The 18,979-nt window shown below is 17.5% G+C and overlaps 5 protein-coding genes across 5 annotated transcripts; 2 read left to right on the top strand and 3 right to left on the bottom strand.

The window, feature by feature from the left end:
• Positions 1 to 269: 269 nt before the first annotated feature.
• PADL01_0041400 (Plasmodium exported protein (hyp12), unknown function) lies at positions 270 to 1,228 on the bottom strand (the record flags this gene model as incomplete). The annotated part of the gene is made up of 2 exons (XM_028680637.1): positions 270 to 1,025; positions 1,175 to 1,228. The coding sequence occupies 2 exons, from the start codon at positions 1,226 to 1,228 to the stop codon at positions 270 to 272; spliced, it is 810 nt and encodes a 269-aa protein (XP_028541415.1).
• Positions 1,229 to 3,130: 1,902 nt separating this feature from the next.
• PADL01_0041500 (Plasmodium exported protein, unknown function) lies at positions 3,131 to 6,286 on the top strand (the record flags this gene model as incomplete). The annotated part of the gene is made up of 2 exons (XM_028680638.1): positions 3,131 to 3,244; positions 3,413 to 6,286. The coding sequence occupies 2 exons, from the start codon at positions 3,131 to 3,133 to the stop codon at positions 6,284 to 6,286; spliced, it is 2,988 nt and encodes a 995-aa protein (XP_028541416.1).
• Positions 6,287 to 11,889: 5,603 nt separating this feature from the next.
• PADL01_0041600 (Plasmodium exported protein (PHISTa), unknown function) lies at positions 11,890 to 12,827 on the top strand (the record flags this gene model as incomplete). The annotated part of the gene is made up of 2 exons (XM_028680639.1): positions 11,890 to 12,048; positions 12,174 to 12,827. The coding sequence occupies 2 exons, from the start codon at positions 11,890 to 11,892 to the stop codon at positions 12,825 to 12,827; spliced, it is 813 nt and encodes a 270-aa protein (XP_028541417.1).
• A 1,109-nt stretch (positions 12,828 to 13,936) lies between these two features.
• On the bottom strand, positions 13,937 to 14,611 carry PADL01_0041700 (Plasmodium exported protein (hyp10), unknown function; the record flags this gene model as incomplete). Its single annotated transcript, XM_028680640.1, has 2 exons — positions 13,937 to 14,410; positions 14,543 to 14,611. The coding sequence occupies 2 exons, from the start codon at positions 14,609 to 14,611 to the stop codon at positions 13,937 to 13,939; spliced, it is 543 nt and encodes a 180-aa protein (XP_028541418.1).
• Positions 14,612 to 16,116: 1,505 nt separating this feature from the next.
• On the bottom strand, positions 16,117 to 17,483 carry PADL01_0041800 (stevor PIR protein, putative; the record flags this gene model as incomplete). Its single annotated transcript, XM_028680641.1, has 2 exons — positions 16,117 to 16,860; positions 17,433 to 17,483. The coding sequence occupies 2 exons, from the start codon at positions 17,481 to 17,483 to the stop codon at positions 16,117 to 16,119; spliced, it is 795 nt and encodes a 264-aa protein (XP_028541419.1).
• Positions 17,484 to 18,979: the final 1,496 nt, after the last annotated feature.

Genomic DNA, 18,979 nt, shown 5'->3' on the forward strand with positions numbered 1-18,979 from the left:
AAAAATAAGCATAGTATATAGAAAAACAAAATTAGATTAATAAAAAAATATAAAAATAAAGAATTTAAAAAAAAAAAGAAAATGTGTTTATTGAATTTATATAAATATATTATATAATGATATATATATATATATATATATATTATATATATGTGGAGAAAGTCATGATTTTTTTTTTTTGCTTTTTTCTTTTTGAAATTATTTCCTGTATTTATATATAAAAATCCAAAAAATAACTAATACTTATTTAAATATGTTTCACCTTAAACTTATAAGTATCTACAATTTATATTTTTCCTTAACATTTCATATTGTTCAAAAGTTATTCTTCTTTTTTTTTGCTTATTTTTTTTTTTTTCTTCTTCTTCTTCTAATTTCTGTTTTTCTAGTTTTTTCATTTTTTTTCTTCTTCTATTTTCTTTTGATGTATCGCATACTACATGTTTTGCTAAGTGTGGATTTCGTAAATAATAAATATCATCTTCTATATTTTCTAAATCAACAAAACTACGAATCATTGGATGATCTTCATATTTTTTGATATGCTTTTTAATTTCTCTGTATAATTTATATTGACGATTTGGATCACTTCTATTAACATTTAAACAAAGTAATTCTTTAAATTTACCTTTAATATCATTTGGAAGATCCAATGTATCTACAATACTTTTTACATGATTTTCATTGTAACTTTGTAGTATATTTTGCAAATCGCCGCAATAATTATTATCATTTGATGATTGACGATTTTGTAAAATAGAATTATATGTAGGTCTACTAATTGTTTGAGTATTAACTTGTTCGTTTCTTTTCGACATAGATTTTGTTCCACTTTTTTCAGCTGTTTCCTTTATAGAGCTTTGTGGGGAAGCATTACTTGAATTCGTAATTGATTCATTTGGATATTTGTTTTTATTATGAGTTGAAGGTTTTTCTACAGATGCTTCTGCCAGTGATCTAATTTGTATTAAATTTGATACATGAAATATCTTATTTTGTTTCGTGATGGAGGTCTGGTGGACATTCTACAAATAAACAATCATACATATTGTATATATAATATTGTATAATTAAATATTAATACATACATATATATATATATATATATATATATATATATATAATTTTTAATTATGTTAAATGAATACGTATATATATTTATTAATTATATTACTTTTTCCGGTGACATAACATAAAGAAGTAGACCGACAAGTAGGATTTGTTTCATCTGAATAATAAACATTATGAATAAATTATATATAATGTATTATTTTTTTTTTAAATATATTTTTGATCGATATATTTAAAGACAGAAAAAATATATATATATATATTATTTTTAAAATAAAAGGTATATATTTATATATTTTATTTTATTTTATTTTTTTTTTTTTTATTCCTTATTTTCTTTTATTTTTATAAGTTATTATCACATATGATTCTTTTCACATATATATATTTTACAATACAATATATTATTTATTTTTTATAATGATTATTTTTTAATTTATATTATTTTTAATATCAATAATATTTTTATAATAAATATCATTTGTATTCTTTTTAAATAATACGTATATATTAATAATTTTTTTATAGATAAAATTATTAATGTTGTAATACATATATATATAGAACGATATATTATATTTAATTTTTGTTTTTTGGTTGTTAGAAATAATACTTTAATAAGAAATAATCATAAATATCTTTTAACAATTTCATTTGTAATTAATATATATATATATATATATATATATATATAATATAATATATTTGTATAAAACAAAAATTATATATTTATATTTTATATATTCTTTTAAATAGTATATAGGTTTTGTTCTATACAAAATATATTCAATTTATAATGCATACTTATTTATTTATTTATTATATATATTATATTAAACTTTACATTTTATTTTATTTTGAATAAAACATTTTTTTAATTATAAAAAACATATAGCTAAAATATACAAGAATGTATTATTTTAAAATTTTATTTTTTAAATTTATTTATATATGAATTGAATAAAAAATATGGATTAATATATATTTGTTTATAATATTAGTAATAAATTTGTTTTAATCTATATTTATTAAAATAATATATTATATAAATATTATGAATAAATTATATTATAATTATATAGACTTTATATTATATATATATATAATGACTTATTTGTTATTTATTTATTTTTTTAAAATTTATTATTATTTATTATTTTTTAATAATTAATAAAAATGTATATAAATAAATAATATTAAAAGTTTCAATGATGATTAGAAATATTATTTATTTTTAAAATAATAATAATTAATTATTATTATTGTTTAATTTTTTAATATATGATATATTTATTTTTATATAGGTTTTTTAATTTTTTATATTCTTTTTTATAAGGTTGTACAACCACAATTTATTTATTTATTTATTTTTTTTTTTTTTTTTGGTGTTGTTCTGTTGTATGCTGTTTTTTTTTTTTTTTTTTTTTCAATTTTTTAATATATATATTTTTTAAATATGAAGAAATAATATAGAATATAATTTATATATTTTTAAATATAATATAAATTAATATTTACATGTTTTTATATATATACATATATTCCTTAATTATGTTCTAATTTAATATTTATATATATATATATATATTTATATTTATATGAACGAATATAGAATTATTTATTAATTTATAATTTTCTTAATATTTATAAATATAAATTTTTCAAAAATAATTTTTTTTTATTTTTATATATGTTAATAAAATAATTCTAATATTTATAATGTATTTTATTAAATATATATTAAATGTATATGTTATATTAGTATTATAAACATATTTTCAAAAAATTAAATGAAATATATAGATACTTTATAATATATACATATATATATATTATAAAAAGATTTTATAATATAATGATATATCTATGCACTTTTATTATATATCGTGCAAAAGGTTTTTTTTTATAAAAGATCTCTTATAAAAATTGGTTTATTACATGTTTAGTTGTTTATATGAAAGAAGTAACAAAAAAAAAAAAAAAAGAAAAAAAAAGTAAATATTATTTCTTTTCATATATATAATAAATTCATAAATTTTACATAATGATAACATGAAACATGTTAAAGATAGAATCATTTGAAAGAATAATAATAGATAAGGAAAAATATTGGCGTAAAATATGGATTTTAATATACACAATAATAAATTTGATATTAATTAATTGTAATCTAGTAAGTTGAAGAAAAAAAAAAAATAAAATAAAATTGTAATAAATTAATAAAAATTTATTTTTAATAAATTATTATATATATTTTTTAAAATTAAAACATATAAATACATAAATTCAAACAAACACACATATATGTATATATACTTTTTTTTTTTTTTTTTTTACATAGTATGGAATAAAATATAATAAGCGAGATGTATGGAATCCTACCCTTATAACAAGTAGACACCATAGAATTTTGATACAAACAGGAGAATTATCAGCAACACAAGTGGACGTACTTAGGAAAACATTATTAACAGATTTATCAGGTGGTAGTTCTATAGGAAGACAACAAACTGTGTTAAGTAATAAACTAGATGATGATACTATAACAAAAAAATTGATGGAAAGAGGAATTTTAAAAACAAATATAACAGAAAAGAAGGAAGTAAAAATTCAAGAAAAACAAAAGGAAGAACAAGAGGAAGTTGTAGAATATGAAGAAATTGAAGTTGATGAGGATGAAGATGAAGAAGTGGAATATGTAGAAATTGAAGTAGATGAAGATGAAGACGTAGAATATGAAGTAGTTGAAATTGAGGTGGATGATAATGAAGAAGTAGAATATGAAGTAGTTGAAGTTGAGGTAGATGATGATGAAGAGGTAGTATATACAGAAGATGAATTAGATGAAGATGAAGATGAAGATGAAGATGAAGAAGAAAAAATAGAAGAAAAAAAAGAAAGTACACAACTAAAAATGGAATCCATAGAAAAGAAACCATTAGAAATTAAAACAACTCAAAAATATCCATTCACAACGGATTCACAAAAGGAAATAGACCCATTAAAAAAAAATGAAATAAAATCTTATGATCCTTTTAAAAAGGATATGGTTAAACCAGAGGATAATTTAAAAAAAGAAGAAAGAAAATCATATGATCCTTTTAAAAAGGATATGATTAAACCAGAGGATAATTTAAGGAAAGACGAAAGTAAACCATATGATACTTTAAAAAGAGATGTAACACAAACACAAGATAATTTAAGAAAACAAGAAAGTAAACCATATGATCCTTTTAAAAAGGATATGATTAAACCAGAGGATAATTTAAGAAAAGACGAAAGTAAACCATATGATCCTTTAAAAAGAGATGTAACACAAATTCAAGATAATTTAAGAAAAGACGAAAGTAAACCATATGATCCTTTAAAAAGAGATGTGACACAAACGCAAGATAATTTAAGAAGGGACGAAAGAAAACCATATGATCCTTTAAAAAGAGATGTAACACAAATGCAAGATAATTTAAGAAAAGACGAAAGCAAACCATATGATCCTTTAAAAAGAGATGTAACACAAATGCAAGATAATTTAATAAAAGACGAAAGAAAACCATATGATCCTTTAAAAAGAGATGTAAAACAAACGCAAGACAATTTAAGAAGAGAAGAAATAATAATACAAGATACGTTAAAAGCGGATGTTATAAAAGCACAGGATATTTTAAAAATGCACGAAACAGTAGTACAAGATACATTTAAAGAAGGTTCTATAAAAGCACAAGATATTTTAAAAAGGCACGAAACAATAGTACAAGATACATTTAAAGAAGATTCTATAAAACAACAAGATAATTTAAGACGAGATAAAATAATAATAGAAGATTCTTTTAAAAGAGAAGAAAGAAAATCTCCAAATATATTAAAAAGGGATGAAATAATAATACAAGATAATTTTGGGAGAGATAAAATAATAGTACAAGATCCTTTAAAAAAAGAAGAATCGAAACCTAAAGATACTTTAAAAAAAGAGGAAGTAAAACCAACAGATACTTTAAAGAAAGAAGAAGTGAAAATAACAGATAATTTAAAGAAAGAAGAAGTGAAATTAATAGATCCTTTAAAGAAAGAAGAATCGAAACCTAAAGATCCTTTAAAAAAAGAAGAAGTAAAACAAACAGATACTTTAAAGAAAGAAGAAGTGAAACCTAAAGATCCTTTAAAACGAGAGGAAGAACAAAAGGAAGGTCTAAACCAATTAGATAAAATTAAAATTAATAGAGTTGAAGATAAATTCAAAATACAAATTCCTCATATAAAGTCAAAATTTATTGAAAGTACAATAAAAGATATTTTGAAAGCAGAATATGAAGATGCAGATGAAGATTTAACAAGAAAATATAGAATGATAGAACTTATGAATTTATATTTTGATGAAATGGATAAGTTTCATCAAGATGATATATATACAATTATTGAAAAATATAGTAAACAAAAAGAATATAGTTCTATTATGACACGTATGTTTAAGGATTTTATGGAAACACACCGTATAAATTCTATATTAAGTAAAACTATGTTGGTACCATTTGGATTAATTGTCGTCCTTATTATAACTATTGGTATAGTAGGTACTGCCCTTGCATCTGTGACAACTTTGGCATCTTCTGTTGGTCCAATACTTGGTGTAATATGTGGAGCATGTGCATTTATTTCATTGGCATTTCCAGGTTTATTTTTTGTAAGGGATAAAAGGATCAATGCATTTAAAAACAAATATTTTAAAATTAAAGGTATAAAATATATAACGAAGGCTGTTACGAATACAAATAAATCTCAAGATAAGGGGGGGAAAAAATGGAATATAAAAAATAGCACTGTGTTTAAATCGATTCAGGAAACGGTGAAAGAGAAATTCGATACAGGAAATGTAGGAGGAAAAGTACTTCCAAAAAATATTACAAGTAAAACACCACAGAAAAATACACAAAATATACAAAATAAATATCAACAAAATGCACAAAACAAAACATATCAACAAAATATACAAAAAAAACAACCTCAACAAAATACGCAAAATAAATCACCTCAACAAAATGCACAAAATAAAGCACCTCAACAAAATATACAAAATAAAGCACCTCAAAAAAATGCACAAAATAAAGCACCTCAACATAATGCACAAAATAAAAAACCAGTACAAAATAATTATTCAAAACATAATGGAAAAGGTCCTAACCAAATGAATAGACCTAATCCAAATAGACGTGTAGTATAACCATTAAGATGAAGTAGTAAAAATAAAAAAATGTTATTTATGAATAAATATATAGACTATAATAATATAAATATTCTGTTAAAATGTAATTTATTAAAACAGTAAATAAAAAAATATTTTTTTTAATATTCATTTTTAATTATTATTTTATTTATTTTATTTTTTTTTTTTATGTATTATACTATTTAAGATACATTTTTTTATACAATATTTTATATGTTATATATGAAATATTTAAAATATAATATATTATATTTATTTTTATTAATAATTAATATATTTTTGTTCACAGGAAGGAATATTTGTTTTCATACATTTTTTGTTTCTACCATATTCTGTAAAGAATATTTTTTTATATTTAAAAGAAAAAAAAAAATTAAAACTTATTTTATATTTATGTTTCTTTTTTAAATTTTTTTTTTTTTTTTCTAGTTCTAAAAATTATAGTACGTATATAATTTTTAATAATTCTTCCATAGGAAAAAATATATATTTGTTATTACATACACCTTTCTTGTAAGTATTCTGTTATGTATATATTTTTCATGAATATGTAATATTCATAAATATATTTCAAATAAGTTATATATATATATATATATATATATATATATATATATATAAATTAATGAATTTCAAATAATATTAAGAAGGGTGATAATAAAGGAAAGAAAAAAAGCATCAAATATATTAATATAAAGGGTAAATATGTTATTATAGAATAATTAATTGGTTATAGTTAACACGTTTATATTTATACATTACGGTATATATATAAAATTTTGTTCATTTTTTTAAAAATATTTTTCTGTTTTTTATGAAGTTGTGTTTTTATGGAAATATGTAGTTTAATTTATTGTTTTATAACAATTTCAAATATAAAAAAAAATATTATATTTAATTGGTAAAGTTATGCCTTATATGAATATACATTATAATATATTGTTCGAAAAAATGAAAGCATTTATAGAGAGCAGAACAACATATATATATTAAATGCAAGAGAAAATAAAAACATGAACATATTTATGAAATATCAAATAAAGTGGATACATCATAATATATTATGTATGAAAAGAATTATACTAATGGAGTATATTATTCTTATCTGTTATAATATATAGTGTTTATGGAAATGACATTAGAAATATATAAAAAAGAGTGATTTTATAAAACCAAAGGAACCAAATGAAATATATAAGAATAAAGCAGTATATCATGAGGATAAACTTATATATTTTAAAAAAATATATTTAGTATTCTAATTTTATTGATAAAATTAATAAAAAATTATATCAATAATTATAAATTTTAGTATTATAATAATTCTATATTCAATAATTGTTAAGATAAATACATTAATACAAATTATTATTTATTAAAATCATTTATTCATTATAAAAATTAATATATTATATATATATAATATATGTAATGTAATATATAAAACAAATATTAATAATGTAATTATATTCTTCTATTTTGAATATATATAATTTAGTTCATAGAATATTATGAATTTATATGTATGTTTTATAAATATTTGTTATAAATATAATAAGTTTGGAATTATATTTTTAAGAGATATATTTATTTATAATTTTTTTTTTTAGTATTTATAATTATTATATATATATTGTTATTATTGATATTTAAAATATTTTTAAAAAATTAGTTCTGTGAATAAAAAAATTTATATTTCTATTAAGTATTATATTATCGATAGAATTTCGAAACATTATAATATTATATATATATATATATATATATAACGATTCAATGATATTATATAATAGATACATTAGGGAGAAAAATATAATACAGAATGAACATTGCAAATGACACACCAATTAAATTAATAAAAAATATTTTTTTTAATTAATGTTTATAAGCATTTATATATTATTATTTTTAACATTTATATCATATATTATTAAGTCATTTTTTCTTGTTATAGTTTTATAATTATATCAAAACAATTACATCTTAGGATATGTGTTACATATAAATATGTTAACATATATGGTCATGTATGATAAATTCACATTGAAGAACTATTGATATATGCACTTTTACATTGTGTACAACAAGAACGTATGTTATGTGGTCCTATATTATTCTTGCTTTGAATATTTATAAAAATATATTTGTATTATAATTTATACTATTATCTAAAACTACATTTTATTACATGTCAATGTGATTATAAAGAACGTAAAATATTTTATTTTATTATATTTATTTTTATTTTGTTTTAATTTTAATTTAAATTCTGTTTTTTTTTTTTTTTTTTTTAAATGGAATTAAGGTTTGTATAAAAAAACTATATTTTTATGATGGGGTAATAATTATATTATATTATATTATATTATGAACCTATATTAATTTTATTTACATTTTATTTTTAATGTATTTTAATAAATTATATTTTTTCTTTTAAAATAATTTATAATTTCAATCATATTACATTATATTTATAAGAATAAGAAAGAAATTCTGTTATTTCAAGATATTATTATTATACTCTCCATTTAATATTTTACTATTTTATTCTCATATACACAAATCATAGTGATTATTATATATATACATTATGATGTCTTATATATAATTATTATAAATATATATAATGAAAAATCATAACTAATTATAATAGACATATATAATCATACACATATATATTATTCTGTTTACAGATAATTGACCAAAGTAACCATAATTGTACCAAACACAAAAACAACAAAAATATGTACCAATAGGTTATTATGTAAATACAAAATGTATGCATAATCTAATTATGACAACAACCCAGAAATGAAATAAAAGATGGAGAATATGAATAAAAAAAAATGTTCAAATGATTTGGAGATTACAAAGAATTTATTCTACCAAAATGGAAGGTATTTAAAGAAGAATGTGATAAGGTTAAAGAAAAAATTATTTTAAATTATAATAGCGATAAAAGTGTATACAGCAAAGTTGTTGGTATTACAAATTGATATAACAACAGAATGTTAATGCATATGTCAATATAATAAATATTTAGCATATAAGTGTGAAAAATGTTGTCTCAAATGTGATTATTATTTAGGAATTGTAGTAGCAAGTATTGGATTTTTTAGTATACTTTAAATAAATCTGTGGAAAAATACTTCTTTACTTGATCCTATTGAAATTGCTAAGAAGGGTAGATGCTGCTTAAGATATGAAAGCTTGAATTTATTATTATATTAATAATATATTTTATGAATTAAAAAATTAATTAGGTGTATATATATTATAGGTTTATCTCCATTATAAAAGGCTATTAATGTAGAAACGCTTAATAATCCAACTGTACTTATTAAATGAGTGAATATTCAATATAATATGTTATTCAGTATATCTGGTTAAAATGAACAAGAAGTTTATTGTCTTGTGGCAGGAGAGGAGTATTCATCTGCAAAGAGTTTTATAGAAATAAGCTTAAAAAAAACTATCGAGGATGATAAAAAAAACTGTTGACGCACTTACTAAGAAAGTGACTAATTAAAATATTTTATCACTAATGGAATCAAAAACAGATGTAAGAGATGCTACATGTTCTGGTTACAATACTACTTATATTACTTTTGTCGTTTCAATATTGTTTATATTTTTGGTTATGGTAATTATTTTTATATTATTATGCTATTGTAGAAAAAAGGAAATGAAGAAAAATTACATTACACAAAATTGTTAAATTAATTTTTATAAGGAGTTATTATATTATATGTAATTTAATTTTGTATGAATTTTATAATTTTTAATATAAAATATATTATGACAATTAATTTTTTATAAAATTATATTATTATATCTTATAATGTTATATTGATAACTCTCATGTGGTTATTAAATTAATTAATTTATATATATAAATTTTTTTTTTTTTATTTATGATGAAAAATGTTTAATTTATATCTTGTTTAAAATAAGGAACTTCTTTAAACATATATTGTTAAAAAATATATATCCATAATAGATTATTTAATAACATAATGTAATATATATTTATTAAATACTTAATATAAAATAAATAAATATATAATAGAATAATTATATTATATTATTATTTATATTGTATTCATAAATTATTCAAAGGATAATAATATTCATGTAATATAAATGAATACAAATAAATTTAATTTTACATATTAAATTAACGCGTAATAAAAAATGTAATGTTATCTTTTTTAATTTTTTTTAAAACCTTTTTATAAAATGAAGTATATATATATATTGATAGAAAATAATTACATAAATATTTTGAATACGAAATATTTATATACCCACAGATTTATAATGATATTGTAATATGAACCTAATGTTTTAAACCAGTGAGTGTTCTAAAATCATAAATATATATTAAATAATAATACTTATTTTATTATAATAGGAAAATATATATGATGTGTTTTTTTTTTTTTTTTTTTTTTTTTTTTATTAAAAAGCTTATAATGTGGTTTATAAATGTGTACAATAAAATACAATTCCTTTTTTTAATATATAAATAATATATATTTTTTTTTATTAATAAATAAAATAAATGAAGTTAATTAAGAATTTAATTTTATAATATTCCCTTTATTGAATGTTTTAAATTAAAATATTTATATAAAGCTAAATATTTTATAAAAAAGAAGAATAAAACATATTAAATGTATAAATATATGTGTTAAATTTAATTATTTCTTTTATGTGTCATTAAAAATTATTAGTTACACTTTATGAATAATATATTTTTGGTATATTTTAAGATTGTATATTTTTATTTCATAAAAAAATATGATACACTATGATAAGAGCTTAAACTAGATATCTTATAAATATATATATATATATATTTTATATTTAATAAATGTAAGATAATTTATGTTAGTGTCATTTACTATGAAGTGTGTATTAATATTTTCATTTATATCAATTTATTATTATAGAAATATATATTTTTTTGTTTAAAAATGTTAATATATATTATGAAAAACAAAAAAGCATATATATGATTTGAAAAAATATATTATATTTTATCTAATAATGCTGATTCATATGCGTTTAAAATTTAAAATATTTGTGTAATTTCTAATAAATAGATATACAATGAATTCATTAATATAAATTCTAATAAATATAATATATTGTGGTTGAGTAATTATAATTATCATAATTAATAAATATTTTATATATATATAGATTTATATAATTTAATTTTATATTATAAAATTATAAATTCTGATATTTAATATTATAATATATATTTATGTGTTTATTACAAAACAGTTATATCATAAATGTTATATTAATTTGAAATTATTATTTTTATTATTATTATAATTTTTTTTCTTCTTTAAAAAAAATAAAAATGCTATATATATATATATATATATATATATATACATGTAAATTAATATTTAATACACATATAATAATAATATAAATTTTATAGAAAAATTTTGATATTTATTTTTTTTATTACTAATAACAATATATTGTAACAAAAAAATTTTAATTTCATAATTAATATAAAATTTAAAACCAATTATTATAAAAAAATATATATTTGTAATTAATTATTACTACAAACTATGAAAATATTTTATAATAAAAATTTAAAAACACATAAATATAATTTATATACTCCTGATATAAATAAACAAAGAACGAAATATAGAATTCATTGTAGGTCATTTATTTTTAAGTCATTATTTTTATGTGTATTTTCATTATTTTATATATCTTTATGGGTGAGTTAATAATATATTTCTAAAATTTTTTTAATAGTTTGTCATAAATATATTTATATATTTGTTTGTTATATAAAATATTAAGTGTATTTAATTTTTATTTTTTCTATATATTTTTATTACAGAATGTATATGATGAAAATATAGTTCCATTAACAAAATATATTGATATAGTATCACGAAATTTATCTGAATTTCAAAATGAAAATAATAATGATATGAAAAGAAAAAATACAGTGAACCATTTGGATAAAACAAATGAGAATTCCCAAAATTCATATAATAATGAAACAGTTACATTAGAAAATAAACATTACAATGATATGTCAAAGAATTTATCTAGAAAGGAATTATTTGATGTATTAAATTCATTAAAAGAATGTCCATCAAATGAAGATCTTAGAAATATATGGTTTCACACAGTTGATATTGCAAAAGAAGGTTTGGATAATCTATTAAAAGAGTCAAGGTCATCAATACAAAAATATCTAGATAATAATATTCACGTAAGCACTGTTAAATATGGTAATAAAACATTTTTATATGAAAAAATATGGAATGAATATATTTCGAGATTTTCTCAAGAAGTAGAACGTGAAGAGGTAGAATACACTAATGAATTTTTTAGTTTAATTAATGATAAACATACCCTTGATGATATATTAAAATTTATTTATTCATTCTTAGAATATTTTGAAATATTAAAAAAAATACTACAAGAAGAATACCACGAGGAACTCCTTCGAACAATTGTAGAAAACTTGAATGAGAAAAAATGATTTTTATAAAAATTAAAAGATATATATATTTTTATCTATATAATACATTAATTAGAAATGCTTTTTAAACCAATTAAATTATCAAAATAATTATTTATTATATATAGGTAGAATTAAAGTTTTTTTTTTTTTATTTTTTTTTATCAGAATATAAAAAATTATATAGAAATATGTTATTGCATTCTGATATGTTTGCTCCAATAAAATTTATTAAATATATATAATATATTTTTAAGAAGGTGTTATTATATTAATCATATAAATATAATTCTCTATATAATTTTCTTAAATATAATAGAATTAGAAGTGTCTGTGCTTACATATACACATATATATATATATATATATATATATATATATATATATATATTTGTATAAGAGTATATCAAAATTCAAATGAATTACAATATATTTATTATTAATTTTTTTTTTAATAATATAGTATATATAATATCTTGTATAATTAACGAACTTATTAACATATATATAATAAAAATTAACCATTATACCATGATAAGAAATAAATGCGAATGAAATATGGACATATAATGTTCTAAACACTCGAAATTATACTAATAATTATATATATATATATATAATTTTATAAATTTGTATCAAAAATAACAAAAAAACAGAAAAATTATTATTTTCATTTGAATGTAGAAAAGAAAATATTTTATTAAGTAAAATAGACGTAGGTATATTATAATATACATTAACATAAATTGAATGCCATACACAAAATCAGACTACACACATATATAAACATTAATATTAAAGCTGCAAAAAAATAAAATTATCATTTTCCTTTTTAACAATAAAATTTACTGAAATAAATTTTATTATTCTAAAATGTAACGTAATTGAATAAAACAAAAACATAAATATAAATGGAAACTAGAACGTTATTAAATATGTTGTATACTACCACATATATATTTAATTATTTATAATTGTCGCTAAATATACAATATAAATATTATATGGATATTGGTTTTTCCATTTTTGTACAAGATATATATATGTTAAAATTGTTGTATAAAATTATAATATGAGAGGTCATATCTATTATTGTCTGTATTAATATAATCCTTTTTTTTTTTTTTTCTTTAATTTTCATTAATGTCATCTATATTTTTTTCTGATACGAGAGTTTGATTTGTATGGTCATTTTTTTTATTTTTTTTATGTATGTAATATGGGGTATAGAATATCGCAGAAATTGGGAAATATAATATTAATGAAATTATTATAGCAGATTTTTTCATTTTTTTGCAATTCGAATGTTTATGCGATTTCTGTAAATCTGAATTATTATTATTCTCATTTTCCAATTCAACCTGTTCCGTTTGACTATCAGGTTCTTCATGAATATCATAATTTAATGTAGATGTAGAGGATGTTTTATGATATCCCGTATCATTTTCCTCTAATATATTATCTGTTGGGTATGTTAGTGAATTTTCTCCTGAATGGTTTTTAAATATATCTGTTTCTTGTGCTTCGGCTAGTAATATCCTAGGTGTTGCATTTATAATATCAACGGTATTTATTTTATTATAAAATATTTGATCATCGGGAAACTATAAAATAAATAAAATAGCAAATAAATGTATATATATTATTGAATTTATTCAATTATATATAATATGAATAATATATATATTAATATAATTTAATGGTTTTTATTTTATTTTATTATTTTTTCCGCAAACCTTATGTGTAATTATTAATATACACAATAGGATGGAAAACAAAGATAATTTAAAATAATTACAAGACATTATTTTTCTTTTATTTTAATGTAATATATTTATAATTTTATTTTACGTAATCTATTTATTTTACACTATACGTTTAATAATTTTTTACAAAATTTATTTTATGATATTTAATTTTTTGTATTATGAGAAAGCATATATATATTAATAAATGTTATATTAGAATAATATTATATATAAATAAATTTATTTAATAATATTATAATTTATAAAACATGATTGCAATATTTATTTAATATGTTTTTTTTTTTTTTTTAGAAAATAAAAAAAATTATAATATTATTAATTATATTATAATTTTATAACATTATAAAAATTTTTACATAATATATATATATATATATAATTATAATTATATACCCTTTTTATATTATTTAAATAATAGTAAAAAAGTTAACGATCGTTGTTTTTTTGTATAAAAATTATTTTAAGTAACTAGATATTATAACCAAGAAAAATATAGATATAATGACCTTATATAGTAAATCTTAATTTAGGTGCGAATTATATATTTATATTTTTTTTTATTTTACGAAAAAATTCTTATTATCCATTGATAGATATAATTACTAATTACACAATTCTAATTATCCTTAAATATCTAAATTTTAAAATATTTCTTCTCTAATGAGCAATAAAAAATATAGCTATATACATATATTTATATATATTTATGTTATACATAATTAAGAAATAATATTATTAATATAATACTAGTGGTCGTAGTAAATATAATTTTTATTTAAATAAAATTAAATGAAAATTAATTTAATAATAATATTATTTATTTTTTTTATAAGGTGTAACATAATTCTTTTAAAAATAAAAGTAATTTATTATTAAATACGTTTAATAAATATATGTTTTTACATTTATAAATCACGAAAAATATTATAAAATAATATTAAATAATTTTATTACTTTAAAGAGCAAAATAATATTTAAATATATTATATATTTAGTGATATATATATATATATATATGAAATTGCATATATGATATATAAGAATGTAATAAAAAAAAATATTGTAGAATATATTTTGTTCAAATAATAATACAAAAAACAATAATCACTTTTCTATATTTTATTATTGACAAATATTAATGTGAGAATATATTAATAAGTTTTTTTTTTTTTTTTTTTTTTTTTTTTTTTAATATATAAATGTAAAATTTTTTTAAGTAAAAATAAATTAATTAGGAGGCATATATAAAATATGTGGGTGGAAAGAAATATTATTATATTTTTTATTTTGAAAAATATGAATGTAATAAAATTAAATAATCAAATATAGAGAGAAAGTCTTTTATTACATAAAATCATCACAAAAAGATGAAATATATGTCGTAAATATTAGAGATTAATATTATAATCAATGAATTATAAAATATATGAAAGACATTTTTTCATTCATATAATATTATATCATATGTAAAAAAAACATTATCATAATATATAATTTATAAACAATTAAAAAGTAAAATTCTTCATATCCCAAAGCCAACATTAGGTACATAAATGTTTCTTGCATTCATGTTTCCATGTAGTTTTTCTTCTTCTATATAACCATATATATAAAAGTATGACTATAATAATTACGGGAATTAGAGCAACAATTGCCGTACCATAAGAAAAAAAGGCTGCACTAGTAGCACCAGTTTTAATGGCCGCTATTAAAGTAGCAATATCGTTAGTAGCAACAAGACCTGTAGTATCAGCAGCTGCAGAGATACCAAAATTCCTTGTAATTATAGACGAACGTGCACATGTATGTACAGCTCCAACACAACCTTTTTTTAAATTATATAAATATTTATCATGTTCTTTATTTGATAAAAATAATTTGTCACATGTTTTCTTATCATTTGGACATTCACAAGATTTATCATTTTGATTGCAGTTTATACCAGGGTTTAATATAGTACCATATTTTTCCCCAAACATTTCTTCATATATTTCCAATAATTCTTTCTCTATGGTTGACATAGGTTCTGCCATATGTCCACTCATAGTTTTTGTTCCGTTTTTTTCAACCACGTCTTGTAATTGTTCATATGGATCATAAGTTTGTTGATATTTTTTGATCGCTTCTTCGTTCAATTTGTCAATTATTCCTTTGAGTTCTGGGTCATTATGATAATGAGGATTGTTTGATCTCTCTATTTCTGCTAACACTCTTGATTTGGTCGTTATTCTTTGTGTGTTATATGGTATGTGGCTAATATTATAATGGTTATTTTGAAAATATACCTAAAAAGAAAAAAAGGAAATGAATATATTAAGAAAAACAGTTGATTTATATATGTATATATTGTCGTAATAATATTTATTTGTATACATTTTGTAATAATAAAAATGTGTTAAATAAAAAGGTAAATAATATCATTTTAAGTTGGTATATAATCATTTTTAATTGAAAAATATAATATTTTATATTTCAAAAATTATTAATCTAATTTATATTAAATGATATATGTTATTTTACATAATATATTTGGTACATTATTTTTATTAAGAAGGTTCAAATAATTTTTTTTTTTTTTTTTTTAATTTTATATTATAATTGAATTTTAATTTCATCCTAAAAGTACAATTATTTTTATAAGAAAATTCAAATCATATTTAAAAAATATATATAATAATGTAAAAAACACAATTTAATATTACATAATTTTTTTTTTTTTTTTTTTTAATATTTTTTAAAATAATTCTATTAAGAATATATATATAAAACTATGATAAATTACATTTCAAATATATTCTAAGTAAATATTGTTTGTACAAATATAATATTGTAGATATAAGAAACAACATATTTTTACTATAAAATCAATATAAATGTGTGGAACAATAGTTGTAATAAGTGTTGCCATATATGTTACATAAAAGTAACAATATAGTTTCTAAATATATATGATAAAATATAATTTAATATAATTACTATTGTGGAATTAATTACAAGTATTATTGTACAAAATAATTTGTAATATTAAGCTAAAATTACTAGAATAAAAAAAAATTTCATATATAATTTATAATATTTATTTTTAGATTATTTTGTTTGTGTTACTAAGGTTTATTCTTTGTTGTAATATACTCTCTAATGTATCTATTTTGTTATTTAATTTAATAAATATATAAATAAATATATATTTATATATATATATATATTTATTTAATAGAATATTTAAAGGAAATATACATGAAACTATAAATAATTTATATAAAAAAATTTTTCTATTATTAATAAAATAAATACAATAAAAATTAAAGAATATTCTAAAGATAATACATAATAATATAGAATAGTTTGTATGGAGATGTGTAAATATATATAATCCAAATATATTGCATTTATATTTTTTACGTTGTAAATAATTTATTATATAATAATATATGTATATAATGGAAAAATACATACAGAATTTATAAAAATTTTAATATATTATTACAGTTATTACATGATATCAGCAGTTCTCATACATATAAATATTTTTTAATATTTTATGATATCATAATTTTTAATATTTTGTAATTTAAAAAAGAATATTATGAAGCATTAATATATATTATATTACATAGGAAAATAAACTATATATATATATATATATATATATATATATTTATTAATTTATATGAGATTAATATTTATAAAATGAGTTATATTTCCAATAATGAGAATAATTATATATATTAGTACAAGATGAAAGGAATATTATATATATATTGGTACTATAATACAATTATAATATATATATTATTGAATATAAATGTTTATATATATGTTATTAGATTAATTTTGTTTCTGTTTTTCGTTTTTCTTTTGTTGTTAATACGTATAAAAATAAAACCACAACATACACATATATAATGTAACAAATATATTATAAATAAATATAAACAAGATATTATTCAATAACTAAAAATATCTTTCTCTAAAATTATATGTAATGAATAATACATTGTTCCATTTTTTAAATGCATAGTTATGTTGACATATATTAAATTTAGATATAGATATTATAGAATAATTATATATATTCAATATCCAATATTCATTTATGATAATAAAGAATATATAATTCTATAACCATTATAAAGTAATAAATAAATTATATATATATATATATATATATATATATATATATATATATATATGTATATTGTACTTTTTATTATAATAAATAAATATTAAGCGCTTTGACCAATATATATATGCTTTAGTAAGATAAATAGTATATATTTTTATCTTCACTACATATATTTCTAACACGATTAATGAAATATGGTTAAAGACCTAAACATTGCACATTATTATAAGGATGAAATTTGCTATATGTTTCGTTTGAACTTATTTTAAAATCTAATC

The sequence above is a fragment of the Plasmodium sp. gorilla clade G2 genome, assembly GCF_900097015.1.
Source record: "Plasmodium sp. gorilla clade G2 genome assembly, contig: PADLG01_00_78, whole genome shotgun sequence".
NCBI lineage: Eukaryota > Apicomplexa > Aconoidasida > Haemosporida > Plasmodiidae > Plasmodium > Plasmodium adleri (nom. inval.).